Source organism: Copadichromis virginalis, linkage group LG9, assembly GCF_057382275.1.
Source record: "Copadichromis virginalis isolate Kocher_CV1m ecotype Utaka linkage group LG9, C_Virginalis_male_GT1.1, whole genome shotgun sequence".
NCBI classification, from domain to species: domain Eukaryota; kingdom Metazoa; phylum Chordata; class Actinopteri; order Cichliformes; family Cichlidae; genus Copadichromis; species Copadichromis virginalis.
The window spans coordinates 20338774-20356686 of NC_140626.1; the positions used below are offsets into that span (position 1 = coordinate 20338774).

The 17913-nt window shown below is 42.0% G+C and overlaps 1 protein-coding gene across 2 annotated transcripts in view; it reads left to right on the top strand.

Annotated features, from left to right (window-relative positions):
* dnajc13 (dnaJ homolog subfamily C member 13) overlaps nucleotides 1-17371 on the top strand; it is a 30913-nt gene extending 13542 nt beyond the window's left edge. The window contains exons 10-57 of one of the 2 annotated variants that reach the window (XM_085468101.1): nucleotides 741-907; nucleotides 1607-1686; nucleotides 1785-1954; nucleotides 2784-2883; nucleotides 3285-3392; nucleotides 3545-3700; nucleotides 3823-3879; nucleotides 3973-4094; nucleotides 4280-4355; nucleotides 4531-4626; nucleotides 4721-4861; nucleotides 5827-5844; nucleotides 6778-6860; nucleotides 7251-7404; nucleotides 7619-7722; nucleotides 7819-7978; nucleotides 8060-8122; nucleotides 8213-8314; nucleotides 9062-9166; nucleotides 9511-9713; nucleotides 9837-9921; nucleotides 10013-10167; nucleotides 10285-10330; nucleotides 10421-10575; nucleotides 10701-10902; nucleotides 10993-11108; nucleotides 11282-11360; nucleotides 11458-11593; nucleotides 11724-11908; nucleotides 12054-12128; nucleotides 12236-12355; nucleotides 12454-12849; nucleotides 12955-13068; nucleotides 13162-13278; nucleotides 13373-13550; nucleotides 13640-13731; nucleotides 13812-13911; nucleotides 14012-14086; nucleotides 14201-14313; nucleotides 14438-14607; nucleotides 14705-14747; nucleotides 14832-15005; nucleotides 15095-15274; nucleotides 15396-15536; nucleotides 15617-15760; nucleotides 15853-15952; nucleotides 16204-16308; nucleotides 16761-16823. In XM_085468101.1, the coding sequence (XP_085324227.1) occupies nucleotides 741-907; nucleotides 1607-1686; nucleotides 1785-1954; nucleotides 2784-2883; nucleotides 3285-3392; nucleotides 3545-3700; nucleotides 3823-3879; nucleotides 3973-4094; nucleotides 4280-4355; nucleotides 4531-4626; nucleotides 4721-4861; nucleotides 5827-5844; nucleotides 6778-6860; nucleotides 7251-7404; nucleotides 7619-7722; nucleotides 7819-7978; nucleotides 8060-8122; nucleotides 8213-8314; nucleotides 9062-9166; nucleotides 9511-9713; nucleotides 9837-9921; nucleotides 10013-10167; nucleotides 10285-10330; nucleotides 10421-10575; nucleotides 10701-10902; nucleotides 10993-11108; nucleotides 11282-11360; nucleotides 11458-11593; nucleotides 11724-11908; nucleotides 12054-12128; nucleotides 12236-12355; nucleotides 12454-12849; nucleotides 12955-13068; nucleotides 13162-13278; nucleotides 13373-13550; nucleotides 13640-13731; nucleotides 13812-13911; nucleotides 14012-14086; nucleotides 14201-14313; nucleotides 14438-14607; nucleotides 14705-14747; nucleotides 14832-15005; nucleotides 15095-15274; nucleotides 15396-15536; nucleotides 15617-15760; nucleotides 15853-15952; nucleotides 16204-16259 (5812 nt within the window). In that variant the 3' untranslated portion in view covers nucleotides 16260-16308; nucleotides 16761-16823. Of the gene's footprint in view, nucleotides 1-740; nucleotides 908-1606; nucleotides 1687-1784; nucleotides 1955-2783; nucleotides 2884-3284; nucleotides 3393-3544; nucleotides 3701-3822; nucleotides 3880-3972; nucleotides 4095-4279; nucleotides 4356-4530; nucleotides 4627-4720; nucleotides 4862-5826; nucleotides 5845-6777; nucleotides 6861-7250; nucleotides 7405-7618; nucleotides 7723-7818; nucleotides 7979-8059; nucleotides 8123-8212; nucleotides 8315-9061; nucleotides 9167-9510; nucleotides 9714-9836; nucleotides 9922-10012; nucleotides 10168-10284; nucleotides 10331-10420; nucleotides 10576-10700; nucleotides 10903-10992; nucleotides 11109-11281; nucleotides 11361-11457; nucleotides 11594-11723; nucleotides 11909-12053; nucleotides 12129-12235; nucleotides 12356-12453; nucleotides 12850-12954; nucleotides 13069-13161; nucleotides 13279-13372; nucleotides 13551-13639; nucleotides 13732-13811; nucleotides 13912-14011; nucleotides 14087-14200; nucleotides 14314-14437; nucleotides 14608-14704; nucleotides 14748-14831; nucleotides 15006-15094; nucleotides 15275-15395; nucleotides 15537-15616; nucleotides 15761-15852; nucleotides 15953-16203; nucleotides 16309-16760 lie in introns of both variants that reach the window. The other variant, XM_085468100.1, reaches the window with a different exon arrangement.
* The last annotated feature ends 542 nt before the right edge of the window (nucleotides 17372-17913 follow it).

Genomic DNA, 17913 nt, shown 5'->3' on the forward strand with positions numbered 1-17913 from the left:
AGGAGCTAATTTAGCCATTTAAATCAGCTGTGTTGGTCCAAGGACACATCTAAAACCTGCAGGGACACCGGCCCTCAAGGCCTGGAGTTGCCCACCCCTGTTCTAGTGTGTGGGATATATTAGGAAGCAAGTGAATGTTTTTCTTTTTCTTCAAAGCTGATGTGTTAGAAGCCAGAAAATTGGCAACACTAAGGATTTGTGAATTTGCCGAGGGCAACATTGTGATGGCTAGATGGCTGGGTCAGAGCATCTCCAAAACTGCAGCTCTTCTGGGGTCTTCCCCAGCAGTGAAGGTTGGCCGGTGTGGTCTGATCCAACAGATGACCTTCTGTAGCTCAAATTGTTCCGATAGAAAGGTGGCAGAATAGGAGGACAGCGAGGAGTTTGAGGTGTTGACTTGGCCTCCAAATTCCCCCGATCTCAGTCCAATCGCACATCTGTGGGATGTGCTGGACAAGCGAGTCCGATCCATGGAGGCTCCACCTTAAAGGATCTGTTGCTAATATATTAGTGCTAGATACCACAGCACACTTTCAGGGGTCTGATGGAGTCCATGCCTCGACATTTCAGGACTGTTTTGGCAGCAAAAGTTGGCCCAACACAATATTAAGCAGGTGGCCATGATGTTATGTGTGATCCGTGTTTTCTATCCGTGATCTCTAAGTTAATTTATTTTTCCGGTGCCACTCCCTCTGATCATTAGTGCATTTTGCTGAGTCTGTCTGTACGTGCGCTTGTAGGGACTCCCTGTTAGCCAGCTTACTTGATGGAGTCAGAGCATCAGGCAACAGAGATGTGTGTGTCAAGATGGCTCCCACCCAGCGAGGACAGAGATGGGGGCTACTGAGCATGCCTGTGGATGAAGAAGTGGAGAGTTTGCATCTCAGGTTCCTGGCAGCACCTCCCAGTGAGTCAGACCCCTTTGTCTCATAAAATCTGATACAAATTCATGGATCTTGTTTTTGATCTGCTCTACAGTCATATTTAAATGTTAATATTTTACACAGTAGTGTAAGTGGTGCTTCTTCGGTGGCACTGGTGATATTTTCCTCAACCTCTTTGATTTTTATGAAAAATGTAATTGACATTACATTTTTTCCCCTTAATGTTTTTTTTCACTAATTCCTTGTCTCACTAATTTTAACAGAATTATTATACATGACGTTAAAAACCGGCACCACGCGGTGTCTTAAGTACAGCCACACAGACCTTTAAAACGTTCCCTGACCAAACTGCTTATCACATGCCCCTCCCGTCCCCCACGCCTTTCCAAAATGAGATATTTGGTTTTGCGTGTGTCACACATTATCTCTAACTTGAACCTGCATCCCTGTATTCACACTGGCGTCCCACTGTGATTGAGTCCGTTTTATTTCTTTGGTTTTTCTGATCACTGTTATTTGTACAACCGAGGATGACACTGTTAACATCTCCATGGAGCGATTGTGAGAAAAAGTGTTCTGGTTACTCTTGTTTTCACCCGCCTCTCTATGATCGCCAGCCTTCCAGCGTTGCTGCTGAGATAGACAGACACACTTTTGTTTGGTCAGACAGCACATCCTATTAATTTCTTTAACATTGCTTCCTCCCTTTTCCCTTTGCTTAGATGGAAATTTTGCAGATGCAGTATTCAGATTCAATGCCAACATATCCTACAGTGGAGTGCTGCATGCAGTAACCCAAGATGTGAGTGGATTTATTTTCTGTATGATTAATCTCTATGCATTTGCCTAAACAGGAGTCACAGTAATTTCTTTGTATGTCTCCTTTTTCATTCTCTCCAGGGTCTTTTCTCTGAGAACAAAGAGAAGCTCATCAACAATGCCATCCTGGCTCTTTTAAGCCAGGATACAGAGCTGCCGGCTCTTAATACTGAACTGGAAAGTCATTTTCAGGCCATACGACGCTTGGTGGCATCTAAGGCTGGCTTTCAAGCTTTCACCCAGCTGCCAAAGTAAGATTGTCCACATATGTACTTTTGCCCATCTCCTTTTACTTGCTGAAAGTATACATTTGAGCTGCTGGTAACAGGCATGCTCTGTCATTCCAAGGTCTGGTCAAGGGTCTGGACTCACAGATGCAACGTAAATATGAATCCATACATCTCAGTCTGCCCTTTCTCTGTATTTCATATCCTTCTTGATCTTTTTCCACAGTCTGTCCTAGCTGTCTATCAGCCTTCTTCTTTTATCTTTGTTCTGCTTTCATCTCAGGCTGTACGATGAGCACTTCTAAAGGGAGGTTGTGTTGCTTCACTTTGTTCGGTCGAGCTGTCTGCCTCGATTTGTCTTGACCTTCCACCATCCCCATGTCCTCCTCTCATTTTTGCGCCTTCATCTCTCTCCCTTTATCGGCTTCGGTCATTCTGATCTTTACATTTCTGTATTGCCAGGAGCCTTGCAGTCTTCCGGGGTCACTGAGATGTATGAGAGGAACTGTATTTACTGTTTATTCCTTGTTCCCTGTGAAGCAAATGAGCCAGAATTGGTTATCCTGAGAGATTCATTGCTAGCGTAGCTTGGTGTTTCCCTGCCAGATTCACAATACACACACTGTGCTAAATAAACAATAAACTCTTTCCTGAAAGATGGCTGAAAAGCACGAGAAACAACAAGCCACCTCTGAAGCAATGAATTCTTTGTGTATCCAACCCCAGACCTGTTTTTATAATGTATGTAAAAAAAAAAACAAAACACAAAAATAATACTGTTTCTGTTCCTGTTAACTTTACGTTGAATGTTTAGTTGTGTTTTTAAATCTGCTAATTTGTCTGTGTGTTTTAGGTTCAGGGAAAAGTTGGGAGTAAAGACGGTAAAAGCTTTAAAAAGGAACAACAATGGCGTGACACATGCTGCTATAGACATGCTCTGTGCTCTTATGTGTGTAAGTCACCTAAGTATGGAGATGTCAAACATATTTAAACCCATGGTAAAAAGAAAGCACTCGTCTTTCAAGTCTAAGGACAAGGTTTTGGACAAGTCCAGACCTTAGCGTGATTGAAATGTTGCTGCGGGCCTTTAAGAGAGCTGTGCATACACAAATGCCCGTAAAGCTCATTGAATTGAAACAATGCTATAAAGAAGAGTGAGCAAATATTCCTCCACAACATTTAAATAATTTAAAATTTTGTAAAGACCAGATGATTTTTTTTTCCCCCCACTGTGTCCTGTTACATAAAAAAATTAGAGTTGATAGAGGGTGCACTTTCTTTTTGCTATGACTGTACAGGGACATGGAGTTTGCAGTTTGACTGAGATTTTTTTTTCTTTGATCTTTTTCTCCAGCCGATGCATGATGATTATGACCTGAGGCAGGAGCAGCTGAACAAGGCCTCGCTGCTATCCTCCAAGAAGTTCCTTGAAAACCTTCTTGAAAAATTCATTACTAATGTGGTACATGTCTTTTTATTGTCAGCAAGCTGTTTTTCTCTCCTTTTTTCTGAAGCTCAGGCATACAAGGACATTCATAACTTTTTTGTATTTAAAAAATCACATCATATATACTATGTTTCTAATGTTATTTCTCTTTTTCTCATATTTTCCAGGACCATGGAACAGGAGCTTTGGTCATCAGCTCTTTGTTGGACTTTTTAACCTTTGCACTCTGCGCCCCCTACAGTGAAACCACTGAGGGGCAGCAGTTTGACATGCTGCTTGAGATGGTCGCCTCTAATGGGCGAACACTTTTCAAGCTATTCCAGGTGGGTAACTTGACAAGCAAGAAACTAAATGGAGAGGAAAGTAAATTAGGAATACTGTCAACAATTAGTCTGATTAAGACAAAAATGTAAAATATATTGAATGGTGATGTTCGTTTCTTTAGCATCCTTCTATGGCTATAGTGAAGGGAGCAGGTCTGGTGATGAAAGCTATTATTGAGGTAAGTCTTTTTGTAGGTGCTATACAGTGACGTCTGGATGTGTTGCGCCTCAGGATTTATGATAATAACCAACTAAGCTTTATTTACATTCAGGAGGGAGACAAGGAAATAGCCACCAAGATGCAGGAGCTGGCCTTGAGTGAAGGGGCGCTGCCGAGACATCTGCACACATCTCTGTTCACCATTAGTGCAGACCAGCGGATGCTTACCAACAGGTCTGATCTCAGTAAACATGAACACTGACACATAGTAATGTCGTTTTTTTCTTATCTTTTTGCTGCTGCAGGTTTTTCCTCTACTGTATTTGTATTTCAGTAAAAATCTATGCAGATAAGCATCATAGGACAGAATTTTACTTGTTACTGGTGATAAATATCTGCCAATAAATGATGTTTCTCAGGCAACTCAGTCGTCACTTGGTGGGACTGTGGACAGCAGAGAACCCTGTAGCAATAAACCTTCTCAAGAGGATACTGGTAAGCCGATTTCAGACTCTTAGAAGAAAAAAAAAAATTGATGCCGTTCCAATACTCATGCCAGAAGCTTTTAGTGTGATGATGGTAATAGCCTGTACTTTTTGCTGGCAGCTGAGGTAGCTTGTTTAAAGTCTTCATTTATTTCATTTCGGCTTGTTCATCTCTATGCTTGTAGCCAACAGGCCTGTTGGCATACCTGGACAGTCCTGACCCTGTCCCAGAGAAAGATGTGGACAGAATGCACGTCCGTGACAACTTGAAAATCGCTACGGTATGTGGACAGACATGCACCTTAATGTAATGGAGTCAGTAAAAAATTAAATGTTTGCCATCTGTAATTGTTTTTATATCTTTGTTTCCCACAGGACCAGCTGAATCGAAACAAGGTGCCTGAATGGCAGCGGATAGCAGGAAAAGCAGCCAAAGAAGTGGAGAAGTTTGCCAAGGAGAAAGCTGATCTCGTGCTGATGCACTGGAGAGATAAAATGGGCATAGCCCAGAAGGAGGTGAGAATGATATCTTTTAATTTGTAAAAAGACTTCATGGCTGTTTAACCTCTGAGCTATCAAAAGAGCTGCTGCTGCAAGTGTGTTCTGCTCAGGTTGCTTTAACTTTCATCTTTTTCTATTCTCGTGCTGATGCTGAATAGTGCTGCAGAATCCAAAGACAAACTCAATGGCAGACTTTCCACTTGCTGCTGGTATTTTGCATGTATGGCAGTTAGAGCTTTGCTGCAATCACATTTGACCTTTCTTTGAAAAATATGTGCCTCAGTTATATGCTCTATACACTGCTTGTGCTCCTTTCATATGTGTTTGCCATAAATCTTTTATTTAGGTATGGAGAAAATTTTGCTTAACTCTTTGTATGGCGAGGTGCAGAATGCGAAGGGTTACCGCTTACTCTTAAGGAAAACCTCTGTTTGGATGCGTGGTGTTTCAGTCTGAACACAAATAGGTGTTTTGTTTTGTTTTTGTACACCCAAAAAATATTTGGGTGGGTCAAGATTGGTGGTGACAGCCACCAAGCTATATCAGGTATTGCCTGCTCCTTGTGCACCCTAAATCAAGACTCCCTTAAAAATAAAATGAAGTTACGTTTCTTCTCTTTCTGTTTCTCTGGCTGCATGATAATCACCCCAGATTTACTGAACAGAGAAGTACAATGATTGGTTTGCTTTCTCTGTGAATCACGGCCACCTTTTTATTTTTGGATTTGTTACTGTTTTTCAAATGAGTATAATTACAAAATTAGTCATGCAGTACTACAGAAATCTTGTGTAAAGTCATCTATTAAATCACAGATTTAGTTGTAACTTTTATGACTCTCACTTTGTATATTAGTAGCATCGTGATCTGTGACCCTTTAGCTGCAATTCATCTGTTTGATCTGAGGAACAATAATCTCTCTGTGTGTCTCCACTCCTCCCTCCCCTTGTCTTGTGTGGTTTCTCTGCTGTCAAAATTTGCAGCAGGACAGAAATAACCTGGTAAGTAGGACTGACCAATGGGATCCTTTTTCCATTCTCTCCATGTTCTTTCTCTCGATTAAACCATTTTTCATCTTCACGAGACCCATCAGGCGTGTTTTTGTTTGGTTTCGTGTTATTTAGTCGGGCAGTCGCATCTTGACATCCAAAAGGGATTTCCAGGGGTCTTAAAATAGAACCCAGGAAAAAAGTGTGATGAAAGAGCACGTCATGTCTTTTCTTCTCCTTTTGACAACAGAGGGCATGTTCAGGGTGGAGCACAGGCTGAACTGGATCTTTGCAGCTATAAGTATGCTTGTAGCTATATATATGCTTACCTGCATATTTAGTTATCAATAAATAATGACCACACACAGCCTTAAACAATAAGACCTTTACAAATATCCCATGCAGCAATGTTTTTTAATATCCTTGATGAAATTTCAGAAAAATTGTTGTTATCCTTTCTAGCACCTAAACTACAATGTTTTGCATTCTGAAACTCGGAGTTGGCGGTAGTGCTGTGAAAAGGCACTCATCAAATGCATGAGAACTGTGTTCATAATTTTGAAACCATAAATTAGCTTCACATAGGTATGTAGAGCGTAAACATGCCACAGACCTGGTTCTCCTGAACACACCCAACTTTGGGATCCCACCTTGGTTTTTTGTGTTTGTTTTATTCTGTGTTTGTACGGTTCATTGTTTTGTTTTGTTTTTAATATTTGTGTTTAATTTTTCTAATATCTGACTTCCTCCATTCTAAAAAAACCACCCCAACATGTTATTATCCATTCATTGAATTTCACTTTATTATTCTTTTCTGTCTAAAATGTTGCTCATGTTGTCGCTGTCTTGACCACTCTGTGTGCCGTGATGTGACAGAGCAAACACTGAAGTCTGTGAATAATGTGGAATACCTTACAAAGATGTCCCTTTGTGATTTAATTTCAGAATCCAAACCAAAAACCTGTCATCCTGAGAAAGAGGAGGCAGAGGATAAAGATTGAAGCAAACTGGGAGCTCTTCTACTACAGGTAGAAATTTCTAACTATGGTAACCCAAAATTGCAATCAGATGTGAGTATGGGACCTTCTTTTGCTGTACTTTATTGTGCCAATACTGCACAATAAAGGGGCACCCACACAGGAAGTAACAAGCAGTAATGTGGAGAAATAACCACTAACCATGTGAAGTGGGCAGAATTTTCACTGTTGAGTGAAATATCGGTTACACAACCAGAGCTTAGAATGCTTATTAGTGGCCAGCTGTCATCTTTGAAGTGATGAGCAAGTAAGTTTATATATGGAAACGTTAAAACGTTGTTAGGATGTATGTAGGCATCATAAAGCTTGGCTTGTTGGTATGATCCACTTACATTTTTAAAAGGACATGATCAAGCGTCTCGGTCCTGTTTTTTCATTAAGATTCCAGCTTGACCATGCGCGATCCAACCTCATCTGGAACTTTAAAACAAGGGAGGAACTTCGCGATGCCCTGGAGGGGGAGATGCGTTCCTTTGGCGTGGACCGCGAGCTGGGCAGTGCCACAGTTATCTCCTGGAACCATCAGGAGTTTGAGGTTTGTGCTCAATTACTAGTACGGTTCAGTCTCTGGGCTGTCATTTACTTTAGAAAATCATTTTATAGTAAACTTGTATAATATTTAAATCAAAAGAAAACTGTAGATTGTAAGGTAAAACCAGAAAATTGTAATCCAGTCTTATTCCAGTGGTATGCAGATAAACATGTCATTATTCAAATCCGTGCTCCTATGTGTCATCTTTTTGTTACAGGTGAAATATGAGTGCCTTTCAGATGAGATAAAAATTGGGGATTATTACTTGCGACTGCTGCTTGAGGAGGACGAAAACGAAGAATCGAGTGCTATCAAGAGATCGTAAGATTTTTAACCTCCAAGCGAGCTACGCCCATGTCATTATTCCCTCCCAAATCTATAAAGAGGAGTCATGCTTCCCCTTCGTTGTGTTTTCAGATACGAGTTCTTCAACGAACTCTACCACCGCTTTTTGCTTACACCCAAAGTTACAATGAAGTGCCTGTGCCTGCAGGCACTCGCAATAGTCTACGGCAAGTGCTATGAAGAGATTGGCCCCTTCACTGACACAAAATACATCGTGGGGATGCTGGACCGGGTAAATGCTGGCAAACTCATTTCACTCTGCTTTTGTGTTGTTTAATTACTCCTGAAATCTAACACACGTTTGTCATTAAAGTGTACAGACAGACTGGAAAGAGACAGACTCATACTCTTCCTCTACAAGCTCATTCTCCACAAGGTAAGCTATACAATTAGTCTCTTTGCGTTGCATGCTAATTTAACCCATCGTTTTGTTTTTTCTGTGCATTAATTCCCCTTTCTTCTATAGAAAAACGTGAAGGATGTCATGGACTCAAATGGAGTTCGTATTTTGGTGGACCTGCTCACTTTGGCACATCTGCACACCAGCAGAGCTACCGTGCCGCTACAGGTAAAAAGAAAGAGGCTAATTGGTTTCTGTTTGTACTTCGTTTTGTTTTTAGATTCTGACTTTAGATGCGACAGTAGTCTTTTTTTGTGCCAGAAATAACCATATTTAAAAAAGAAGTTGGACGAGTTACCACTGTCGAGCATGATTATCAAGCTGCTTGTCTAAATGTATGGGTGTGATGCGCTCATGCACATACATGATTATACGTGCTCAGTAACAGACTGGCTGTGCCACATAAGAAGCTACCTTATTTCTTATAGTTTCAATGAAATGGTCAAAAAAGCAAGTGCACAGGGTCGAGGTTTAGTTCACAGACTTGAGTTAGCAGAAGTTAAGCCTAGCACAGAGGGATTGTCTCCAGAAGGCTTTGTGACACCAGTCAATGAAAGCAGTAGTGCCCCTAACTCCATTATTCCCTTAGAGTTGTTATGAAGGAGGAGAGTATCCATAGAGGACAAATATTTTTGTAGCAGGCTGTGAAAAGGCTTTGTAAAAACGACAATTGGGATTGACTCCATTTTTGAACCATCTACAAGTCGCCTACAGAGAGAATGGCATTTTAGCACTTTAACGTCAGCTTCTTCAGCCCCAGAGGTCAACACTTGTTAAAAAAGGGCTGTAGCATTTTTCTAATTTGTTTGATGAGCTCAACCGCACAGCCAGATGTTTTCAGATGAATTAAAATGGCATTGACTCTTGCGTAACTAATGTTTGCGCAGTTTCAAAGGATGTCTTCAATTTCCACAGAGCAACGTGTTGGAGGCAGCACCAGATATGAAGAGGGAAAGCGAGAAGGAGTGGTACTTTGGTAATGCAGACAAGGAGAGAAGAGGACCTTTCAGCTTTGAGGAGGTTTGTAATTAAAAAATATAACATTAGAATTTTACTTCAATTTTATTTGTAAAGTCATTTTATACAGAGAAGAAAATGCCACAGTACTCAGTGAACTGAAAAACATCCCATCAGTTTTTATCATTTGTGTTAAATCAATAAAACAAAGTACAATTATTAAATAAATTTAATTGAATATAACATTAGTGCATTACCTCAGTTACTGCAGTGCAACATTTTGTTCATTTTTGTTGATCTCATGCAGTTGTCTACATTTATTTCTGTGTGGTTTTGTCTTTGTTTTGAGTTGCTTAGTTTTCAGCTTCTATTTCTGCTCACCATTGTGTTTTATTTATCTTTTTCAGATGCAGGAGTTTTGGAGTACAGGTGTGCTGACAGCAAAGACACGCTGCTGGGCTCAGGGGATGGACGGATGGCGCCCCCTGCAGGCCATTCCTCAATTGAAGTGGTGCCTCCTGGCTACAGGGCAGGCAGTGATGAATGAGTCTGACCTGGCAACCCTCATCCTTAACATGCTCATCACGATGTGCTCGTACTATCCCAGCAGGTGGGACCCATTGAAATTGTCTCTATGGTTGTGTGAGCGCCAAATAAACCACCTGTCCTCTTTTACAACTTTATTTTATGTATTATATACAGTAGGATTTATTAATTGTTTTTCTTTACTCAGGGACCAAGACAATGCCATTATCCGTCCTTTACCTAAGATCAAAAGGATGATTGCTGACAATGCCTGTCTCCCACACATTGTCCAGGTAGTTGCACAATTCGTCTTGAAGTTGTGTCACATGACCAGGTGATACTCATCACTGAACTGAATAAAATGCTTGTCTTTGTCCTCTGCAGCTGCTCCTAACCTTTGACCCCATTCTGGTGGAAAAGGTGGCCAATGTTCTGTACCTGGTGATGCAGGACAACCCCAACCTGCAGCGTCTCTATTTGACTGGTGTCTTCTTCTTCATCATGATGTACACAGGCTCCAACGTGCTTCCTGTGGCAAGGTGAAAGCACGGCGCAGTCAGCTGGCAAAATCTTTTCTAGAAAGGAGTTTTATAACAGTTTTGTGTATGTATGTAGTGTTGATACTGATGTCTGTGATTTTTGTCTGATGTCTTCAGATTCCTGAAGTACACTCATCTGAAACAAGCATTCAAATCAGAGGAGGTGAAGTTCCTTATATTTTACAATAGATGATATCCTTTGAATCTTAGATCCTTTTGAAAATGGCATTGACCTGTTGCGCTGTCTTTACAGTCTAAGGGTCAGGACATTGTGCAGCGTAGTGTTCTGGGACCTGTGTTGCCTGAAGCCATGGTGTGTTATCTGGAGAACTACGAGGCCGAGCGATTCTCTGAGATTTTTCTGGGAGAATTTGACACGCCTGAGGCAATTTGGAGCAGCGAGATGAGGTCAGAAGTAGTCTCTGTCTTGCGTAACTAGCTTACTTAAAGATCATGTACAGATAACTGCAGCAACAATAGACATTGTCTAATTTCTGAGAGTTTTAAAAGTTTCTTTTTGAATTCTGTTTCAGGCGGATGATGATAGAGAAGATAGCGGCCCATGTTGCTGACTTTAGCCCCAGGCTGCAGAGCAACACGCGGGCCCTTTACCAGTACTGTCCCATCCCAGTCATTAGCTTCCCTCAGCTGGACAATGAGCTCTTCTGCAACATCTACTACCTCAGACATTTGTGTGACAGCACCCGCTTCCCTGACTGGCCTATCCGAGATGCCGTACGTCAATATTGAAAATTTTCTACTTTTTCTTTTTTGTGTTTAAAATGTTTGGTTTTTAAAAGTATCATGATTTGATTGTCCCTTCAGGTGAAGCTGCTTAAAGACACTCTTGAAGCCTGGAAGAGGGAAGTGGAGAAGAAACCTCCTTCAATGTCTGTGGACGATGCCTTTGAAGTCCTCAACCTCCCCAAAGGACAGGGGCAGTGAGTGTTGTTGTTTTCAAAGTAGCAGGCAACATGCATTACATTTTTTACTATAATCATAGATGTCTATATATAGATAGATACAGGTATATAGAGAGATGTATAGATATATAGAGAATGCTTTGAGTTGCTGTCATTAAATGCACCCTCTTTTTTTGGCTTTTTGTCTTTAGGCACGAAGAGAGTAAAATCAGGAAAGCCTACTTCAGGCTGGCACAGAAGTACCATCCTGACAAAAACCCAGAGGGCAGAGTGCGTACAGTCATCACCAGCTCTACAAAAATGACTTTGCTTAGGTTAAAAGTAATTATGAATTTGATTTCAGCAACTTTTTTTTAATGTGTTTTAGGATATGTTTGAAAAAGTTAACAAAGCCTATGAGTTCCTCTGCACAAAGACTGCGCGAATCGTGGATGGCCCCGACCCAGAAAACATCATTCTCATCCTCAAAGCCCAGAGCATCCTGTTCAACCGGCATAAACAAGGTTTGTTTTTATTGCTGTTTATTCTATCTCCTGTAAAACATAGCCTCGCAGTATGCAAGAAGAGAGAGTGAGAGTTCCTTCAGCTGCAGTCTTTCAGCTAATGCTGCTGATTCTTTCACTACTTCCTCAGAACTGGAGCCTTACAAATATGCTGGTTATCCCATGCTCATCAAAACAATCACAATGGAGACGGAAGATAATCAGCTTTTCTCAAAAACGTCCCCTCTTCTCCCGGCTGCTGCTGAACTCGCCTTCCACACTGTAAACTGCTCGGCTCTTAATGCAGAGGAACTGCGACGGGACAACGGCATTGAGGTATTAAACGTCTTAAAAAGCTGTGAAATATCAGGCAGTTTAAGGGAAATAAAAAATGTACTTCATGTGGTTATGTGTAAGTATGCTGGGGCATGTGGAGAAGCTGTGGTATGTGAATAATGAAATTGTGCTTGTTTTTATTCAGATATTGTTGGAGGCTCTGTCTCGGTGTGTCGCTGTATTAACTGCGTCCAGCAAGCCTGATGACATGGCTGTACAGGTGATGACAAAACACATGATTTCCCTTTCCTTGCAGTCACATTTCTGTATGTGCACATTTTGATCTTGTCATTTTATCACGCTTTCTAAATGCCAATCGTACCACAGGTGTGTGGGCACATCTGTAAGTGCTACAGTGTAGCAGCTCAGTTTGAGGAATGCAGGGAAAAAATCATCGAAATGCCCAATATCATCCGAGACCTCTGTCACATCTTGTACTATGGAAAGGTCAGTCTTGCATCTTCTGTGTGTGCTTTATTCTTCTTTTTCTTTTCAGCAGTTTGAACTAAAAATAGCAATTTCCAATTTTCCTCGCTTCCTCTCAGAGTCTCTCAAAGACTGCAGCCCTGGCGGTTCAGTGCGTCAGCTCCTTTGCGGTGGATTTCTTCCTACAGACCCATCTGTACCACGCTGGTGTGCTTTGGCACCTGCTGGTCTATCTGTTCAACTACGACTACACTCTAGAGGAGAGTGGCGTGCAGGCTAGTCAGGACACAAACCAGCAGGAGGTCGCTAACAACTTGGCCAAACTCAGCCTCATAGCCCTGAGCCGTCTGGCAGGCTACACACCAACGCCACAAAGCCCTGATGGAAACAACCCTGTTTCAGAGACCAATGGCATAGAGGGTACGCCTCCAGAGAACCCCACTATCCGAAAGAGCTTAGCAGCCATGCTGACTCCATACATCTCAAGGAAGCTGGGCACGACATCTCCCGCTGAGGTCAGTTGAATATGTTGCTAAGTAGACATTAATGGATGTTGCTAAGCATCAGTGAGCAGAGGCCAAATGCTGTGCTCAAAGCAAACTTCTCTTTTTTGCGTTCAGGTCTTGAAGTTGCTGAACAGTAACTCGGAGAATCCCTACTTGATCTGGAACAATGGGACACGAGCCGAGCTGCTGGAGTTCCTAGAGATTCAGCAGGAGGGAAACATCAAAAGAGTAGGAATGACTTACAAGTGCTTTCAGACTGCCTTTCACGATAAATGATCCAAAACTGGAGTGAATCACGCAACTTCTCTGGTTTCTTGGCAGGGAGAAAATGATAAAAGCTTTGGTGCTGAGTTTGTGTTCAGTGATCACAGCAAGGAGCTCATAGTGGGTGAGATTTTTGTCCGAGTCTACAATGAACAGCCATCTTTTCCACTGGAGGTGAGGAGAAGAAAGTATTAGACAATTAGGACCAAATTCAGGTTTGGACTTTTAGTAATCCATAAGTAACTTGTTTTACAATCTCTGTCTTCAGTACCCAAAAGCATTTGCAGCCAGTCTGCTGGACTATGTTGGCTCCCAGGCTCAGTACCTCAACACTCTGCTGGCCATGAGTCAGAGTAACAAGGTAGAGTCCCAGCAGCACGCTGAAAGGCTTCGCTTTGCTGAAATGGCTTTAGAGGCCCTCCGTAATGTCATCAAGAACAACCCTGGTGAGCTTCCAGACTGACTGACGTTATGTTTATTTAAGTGCTGTGAGTTTGGAGCTTCTTTCTAAGTATTTCTCTTGGTGTAATTACAGGATCAGAGTCGGAGTGCATCGGTCACTTCAAGCTGCTCTTCTCCTTGTTGCGGGTTCATGGAGCTGGTAGAGTGCAACAGCTGGTTTTGGAGGTAGAGATCAACAGGTCTTGGGTCCTTACATGTACTTACTGTGAATCCCTGGATTGTTATCATATTGGTGTCTTCTGCAGGTTGTGAATACAGTGACATCAAATCAAGAGTGTGTGAGCAACATCGCTGAATCTCTAGTGTTGTCCAACCTTCTGGTGCTGCTGCACTCACTTCCTTCCAGTGAGAAAACACAACTGACTGTCATACTCTTTGTCTTTCCTCTTCTCCCTATCCCTGTAATGCATCTTCACACACTGAAATACTCCTTTGTGTCCTTCAGGCAGGCAAATGGTGCTGGAAACCCTCTATGCACTCACGTCTAACACGAAGATCGTCAAAGAGGCAATGGCCAAAGGTCAGTGTTCTACTGTTTGTTTGTTTTTGTTGTTGTTTGTTTTTTAGTGATTGCTGGCTACATTTATCTGAATTTTGAATCACAGATGTTTCTGTTAATCTTTATGTCCTGCAGGTGCTCTGATCTATTTGCTGGACCTCTTCTGTAATTGCACACACCCCCAGGTTCGCACACAGACTGCAGAGCTCTTCTCAAAGATGACTTCAGACAAGCTGGTTGGGCCAAAGGTCAGATTGGAGTTAAAAAAATAAATAAAAGACTTAATCACTCTCCTCTCCCTTTTACCTTATGATGTGTCGCAACATATCTTCAACTCACTTTTGCTGTTTCATATTCTGCTTTCTCTTTTAGGTGCGTCTAACACTGATGCGTTTCCTCCCTGGTGTATTCATGGATGCCATGCGGGACAATGCTGAGGCAGCAGTTCACATATTTGAGGGAACGCACGAAAACCCTGAGCTCATCTGGAATGACAGCTCAAGGGAGAAAGTGTCTACTACTGTCCGGGAGATGATGCTTGAGTGTGTGACAAACACTGTTTTAACCAGATAAAGAATAGTTAGACACTCTAATAGGATGTTTTATGTCTTGTACTAAATCACTTTAAATCTTTTCCAGGCACTTTAAACAGCAGAAAGATAATCCTGATGTGAACTGGAAAGTAAGTATGAAAAGTCATTATTTTAAGTTGGTGTATCTGTAGGAACTATGAATGTGAAACTAAACTCCTAATCTGTGTGCTCAGTTGCCAGAAGACTTCACAGTGGCTTATGGAGCCGGACAGGGCGAGCTTGAAGTTGGTGGAGTCTTCTTGCGCATCTTTATTGCTCAGCCTGGGTGGGTGCTACGCAAGCCTCGAGAGTTCCTGGTGTCACTTCTGGAAACCCTGACTGAGCTCCTGGAGAAGAACAATCCCAATGTGAGCTTCCTAACTGAGAAACAACAGTACAAATTTCTAGTGAATGCAGAAGTTAGACTTTTTCTGTCTTATTCTGTTATCTTCTGCAGGGTGAGGCCCTGGAGACGGTTACCACGGCGGCAGTTTGCCTGTTCAGCACACAGTGCCAGCTGGCCGACCAGGTCCCTCCTTTGGGCCACCTGCCTCGGATCTTGGCGGCACTCAACCACAAGAACAATGCCGTGCCCAAGAGCTCCATCCGCCTCATCCATGTACTTTCAGATAATGAGGTAAGAAACTAATTTTAATGCAAGACTACAAAAAATCAGAACCATCTTAAGCCAGTTTAAATGTTTTATGTAAAAGTGACACCTCACCCACATCAACTAAGATATGCTTTGTTTCGTGTAGCTGTGTGTACGGTCCATGGCTTCTCTGGAGACTATTGGCCCTCTGATGACAGGGATGAAGGTTCGGGCGGACATGGCTGGATTGGCTTGTGAAGCTCTCAACCGCATGTTCCAGAAGGAGCAGACAGACCTAGTTGCCCAGGTGCACTGTCACCCTTGCTGTTATTATCCCTCACTATGTTTCATGTGTCCTTAATGGAACTTTCTATAACAACTTAACAGGCTCTGAGGGTGGAGCTGGTTCCATACCTCTTGAAATTACTGGAAGGAATCGGCCTGGAGACGTTAGAAAACCCTTCAGCTACTAAGGCCCAGATAGTTAAAGCTCTGAAGTCCATGACTCGTAGTCTACAGTATGGAGAGCAGGTATGATCGAATTATTAAAGTCATCGAATGATTGGTATGATTGTTTATTTAACAATCAAATATTTGAACTCTTGCTTGTTTTTTTTCCATAGGTGAATGAAATTCTTGCAAAGTCTTCAGTATGGAGTGCCTTCAAAGACCAGAAACACGATCTTTTCATCTCAGAGTCTCAGACTGCAGGTTACCTGACAGGTAAAGTTTTCTTTTTTGCATATTAGAAGAGTGATTAACCTGAATAACAAGCTAAACTGTTAAAATATAAAGTGCTTTAAAAGGTAAGTCTTCTGCATCTTTCTCTGAGCTGATGATGAATCTTAATGCTTTGCTTTACCCTAAAAAGGCAAAACACCTTATGGCTGACTCCTCACTTATGCTTAAACCCAGCTGTCCTATAACTTCCTGGCCCTTCCCTTCCTCTTTTTTCCTCCACATTTCCTCCTCAGGGGTTTCCACTCCTTCTCTCCTGGCCGCCAGCAGCCCACTGCGAGGTGGGCTCTAGACTCCTGAACTGGGCCCTCACAGCCCTCCTCTCTTTTGCTCTGATGCAGGTAGACCGTCCTGGCTCCTACCGTCATTCCTCTTTACCTCCATCCTGGCTGCACATGCCATTCTCCATTCCCACCCATTTCATCTTACTCACACTGAAAATAATTCATTACCTCTTAACACCCGTTCTGGATCCTCAACAGTGTATTGGAAAACAGCCAGCTTGTGTTATGTATGCAATATGTAGCCAGCACATTTTAAAAGGCTGAAATGTAGAGTTACAAGTGAAAAACATAGAAAATAGAATCAGATTTTCTAGAAAATTATCCATTAGTTGTTTACACAGTAGTCAAACTAAATTAAGCCCATGGAAAACATTGTAGCCAGTGTAGCGATCATCCCATCCATGCTTGGTGTCTTAGTGTGTAGTACATCATTCTAGCTCCCCATTAGCCCTGCATCTATCCTTGTAATGTACATCTGAACTGTCTCTTCTGCCTTGCTGTCATTGTAGGTCCAGGAGTAGCAGGTTACCTTACAGCAGGAACGGGCACCACAGTAATGCCCAACGTCCCACCCCCTGTGGACAATGACACTGGAGACCAAGGCTGAAGGACACGCACACTGAAAGGCTCAGGCACCCAGAGTGCAGCTTCACGGCCGCAGCTCAGAGAGGGACTGTTCAGCTCCCCACATGAAGGGGATGTTGAGAGGAAAACAAAACAACTGAAAAAAAGACGAGTGAGAGAGCGGGCCGTCATTGACTGTCACCAAAACCTCTGCGACACCTCCTGCAGCGTCACTCTGCTTTGCCCCTTACAAATGACACTCAAGTCTTCAGAAATGCTTTGTTTTAATGGATGACCACATTTGTTTAGTTTCTGTTCTACTTTTCTTATTTCTTCTAATGACAGAGAAGAGTTTACTTTTTGTATGAATATATTTTTTACTCTTGATTTTTTTTTTCCATTAGACAGTCATGGGAAGACTGAGGCTTCTTTTTTGTTAATTTTTTTTTCTCTTTGGCATATTCTGATTGGCTACCTTAACCTTACATCTCTGAGGCCTCATTTGTGACGAACAAGCGCACAGGACCTATCCACCACTGAAATAAACATTTTACTTGTCTATATTAACGCATTCTCATGTGGAAAAGAAAAAAAAAATCACGGGACATGAAGAAATGGATGTGTATGATTTCTCTGGCCTATTTCTCCAAAAGAAAATGCCACTTTAACCCCTTAGACTTCTGCTGACCTCTGGTCTGCTTTGATCAGGTCAGCTTCAGTCCTCTTCTGTCAAAGATGACACAGAGCTCTCATAATATCCAGCCTTTTTTTCCTCTGATCTTATTCATACTTCATTCTGCTCTCTCTTTGAAGGCTACCCTTTTCTGCCTCATATTTTTTAAAGTAACTCTCCCCCAGAATGCAAAAAGCACTAGAATATTTATGAGTGAATAATAACCACCTGAAATGAGCTTCTGCTGACATGACGAATGACATTGACTCTGATTACCAATCTATGTGAAAGACTAGTGCAATTTGTGAAATGTTCAATGTAATATTACGTATATAAACTTTATATTGAATGTACATTGAAAAAAAAAAATCAGTTGACACTTGTACATAAAATTTTAAGAATAAAAGGGAACCCACAGTGTTGTT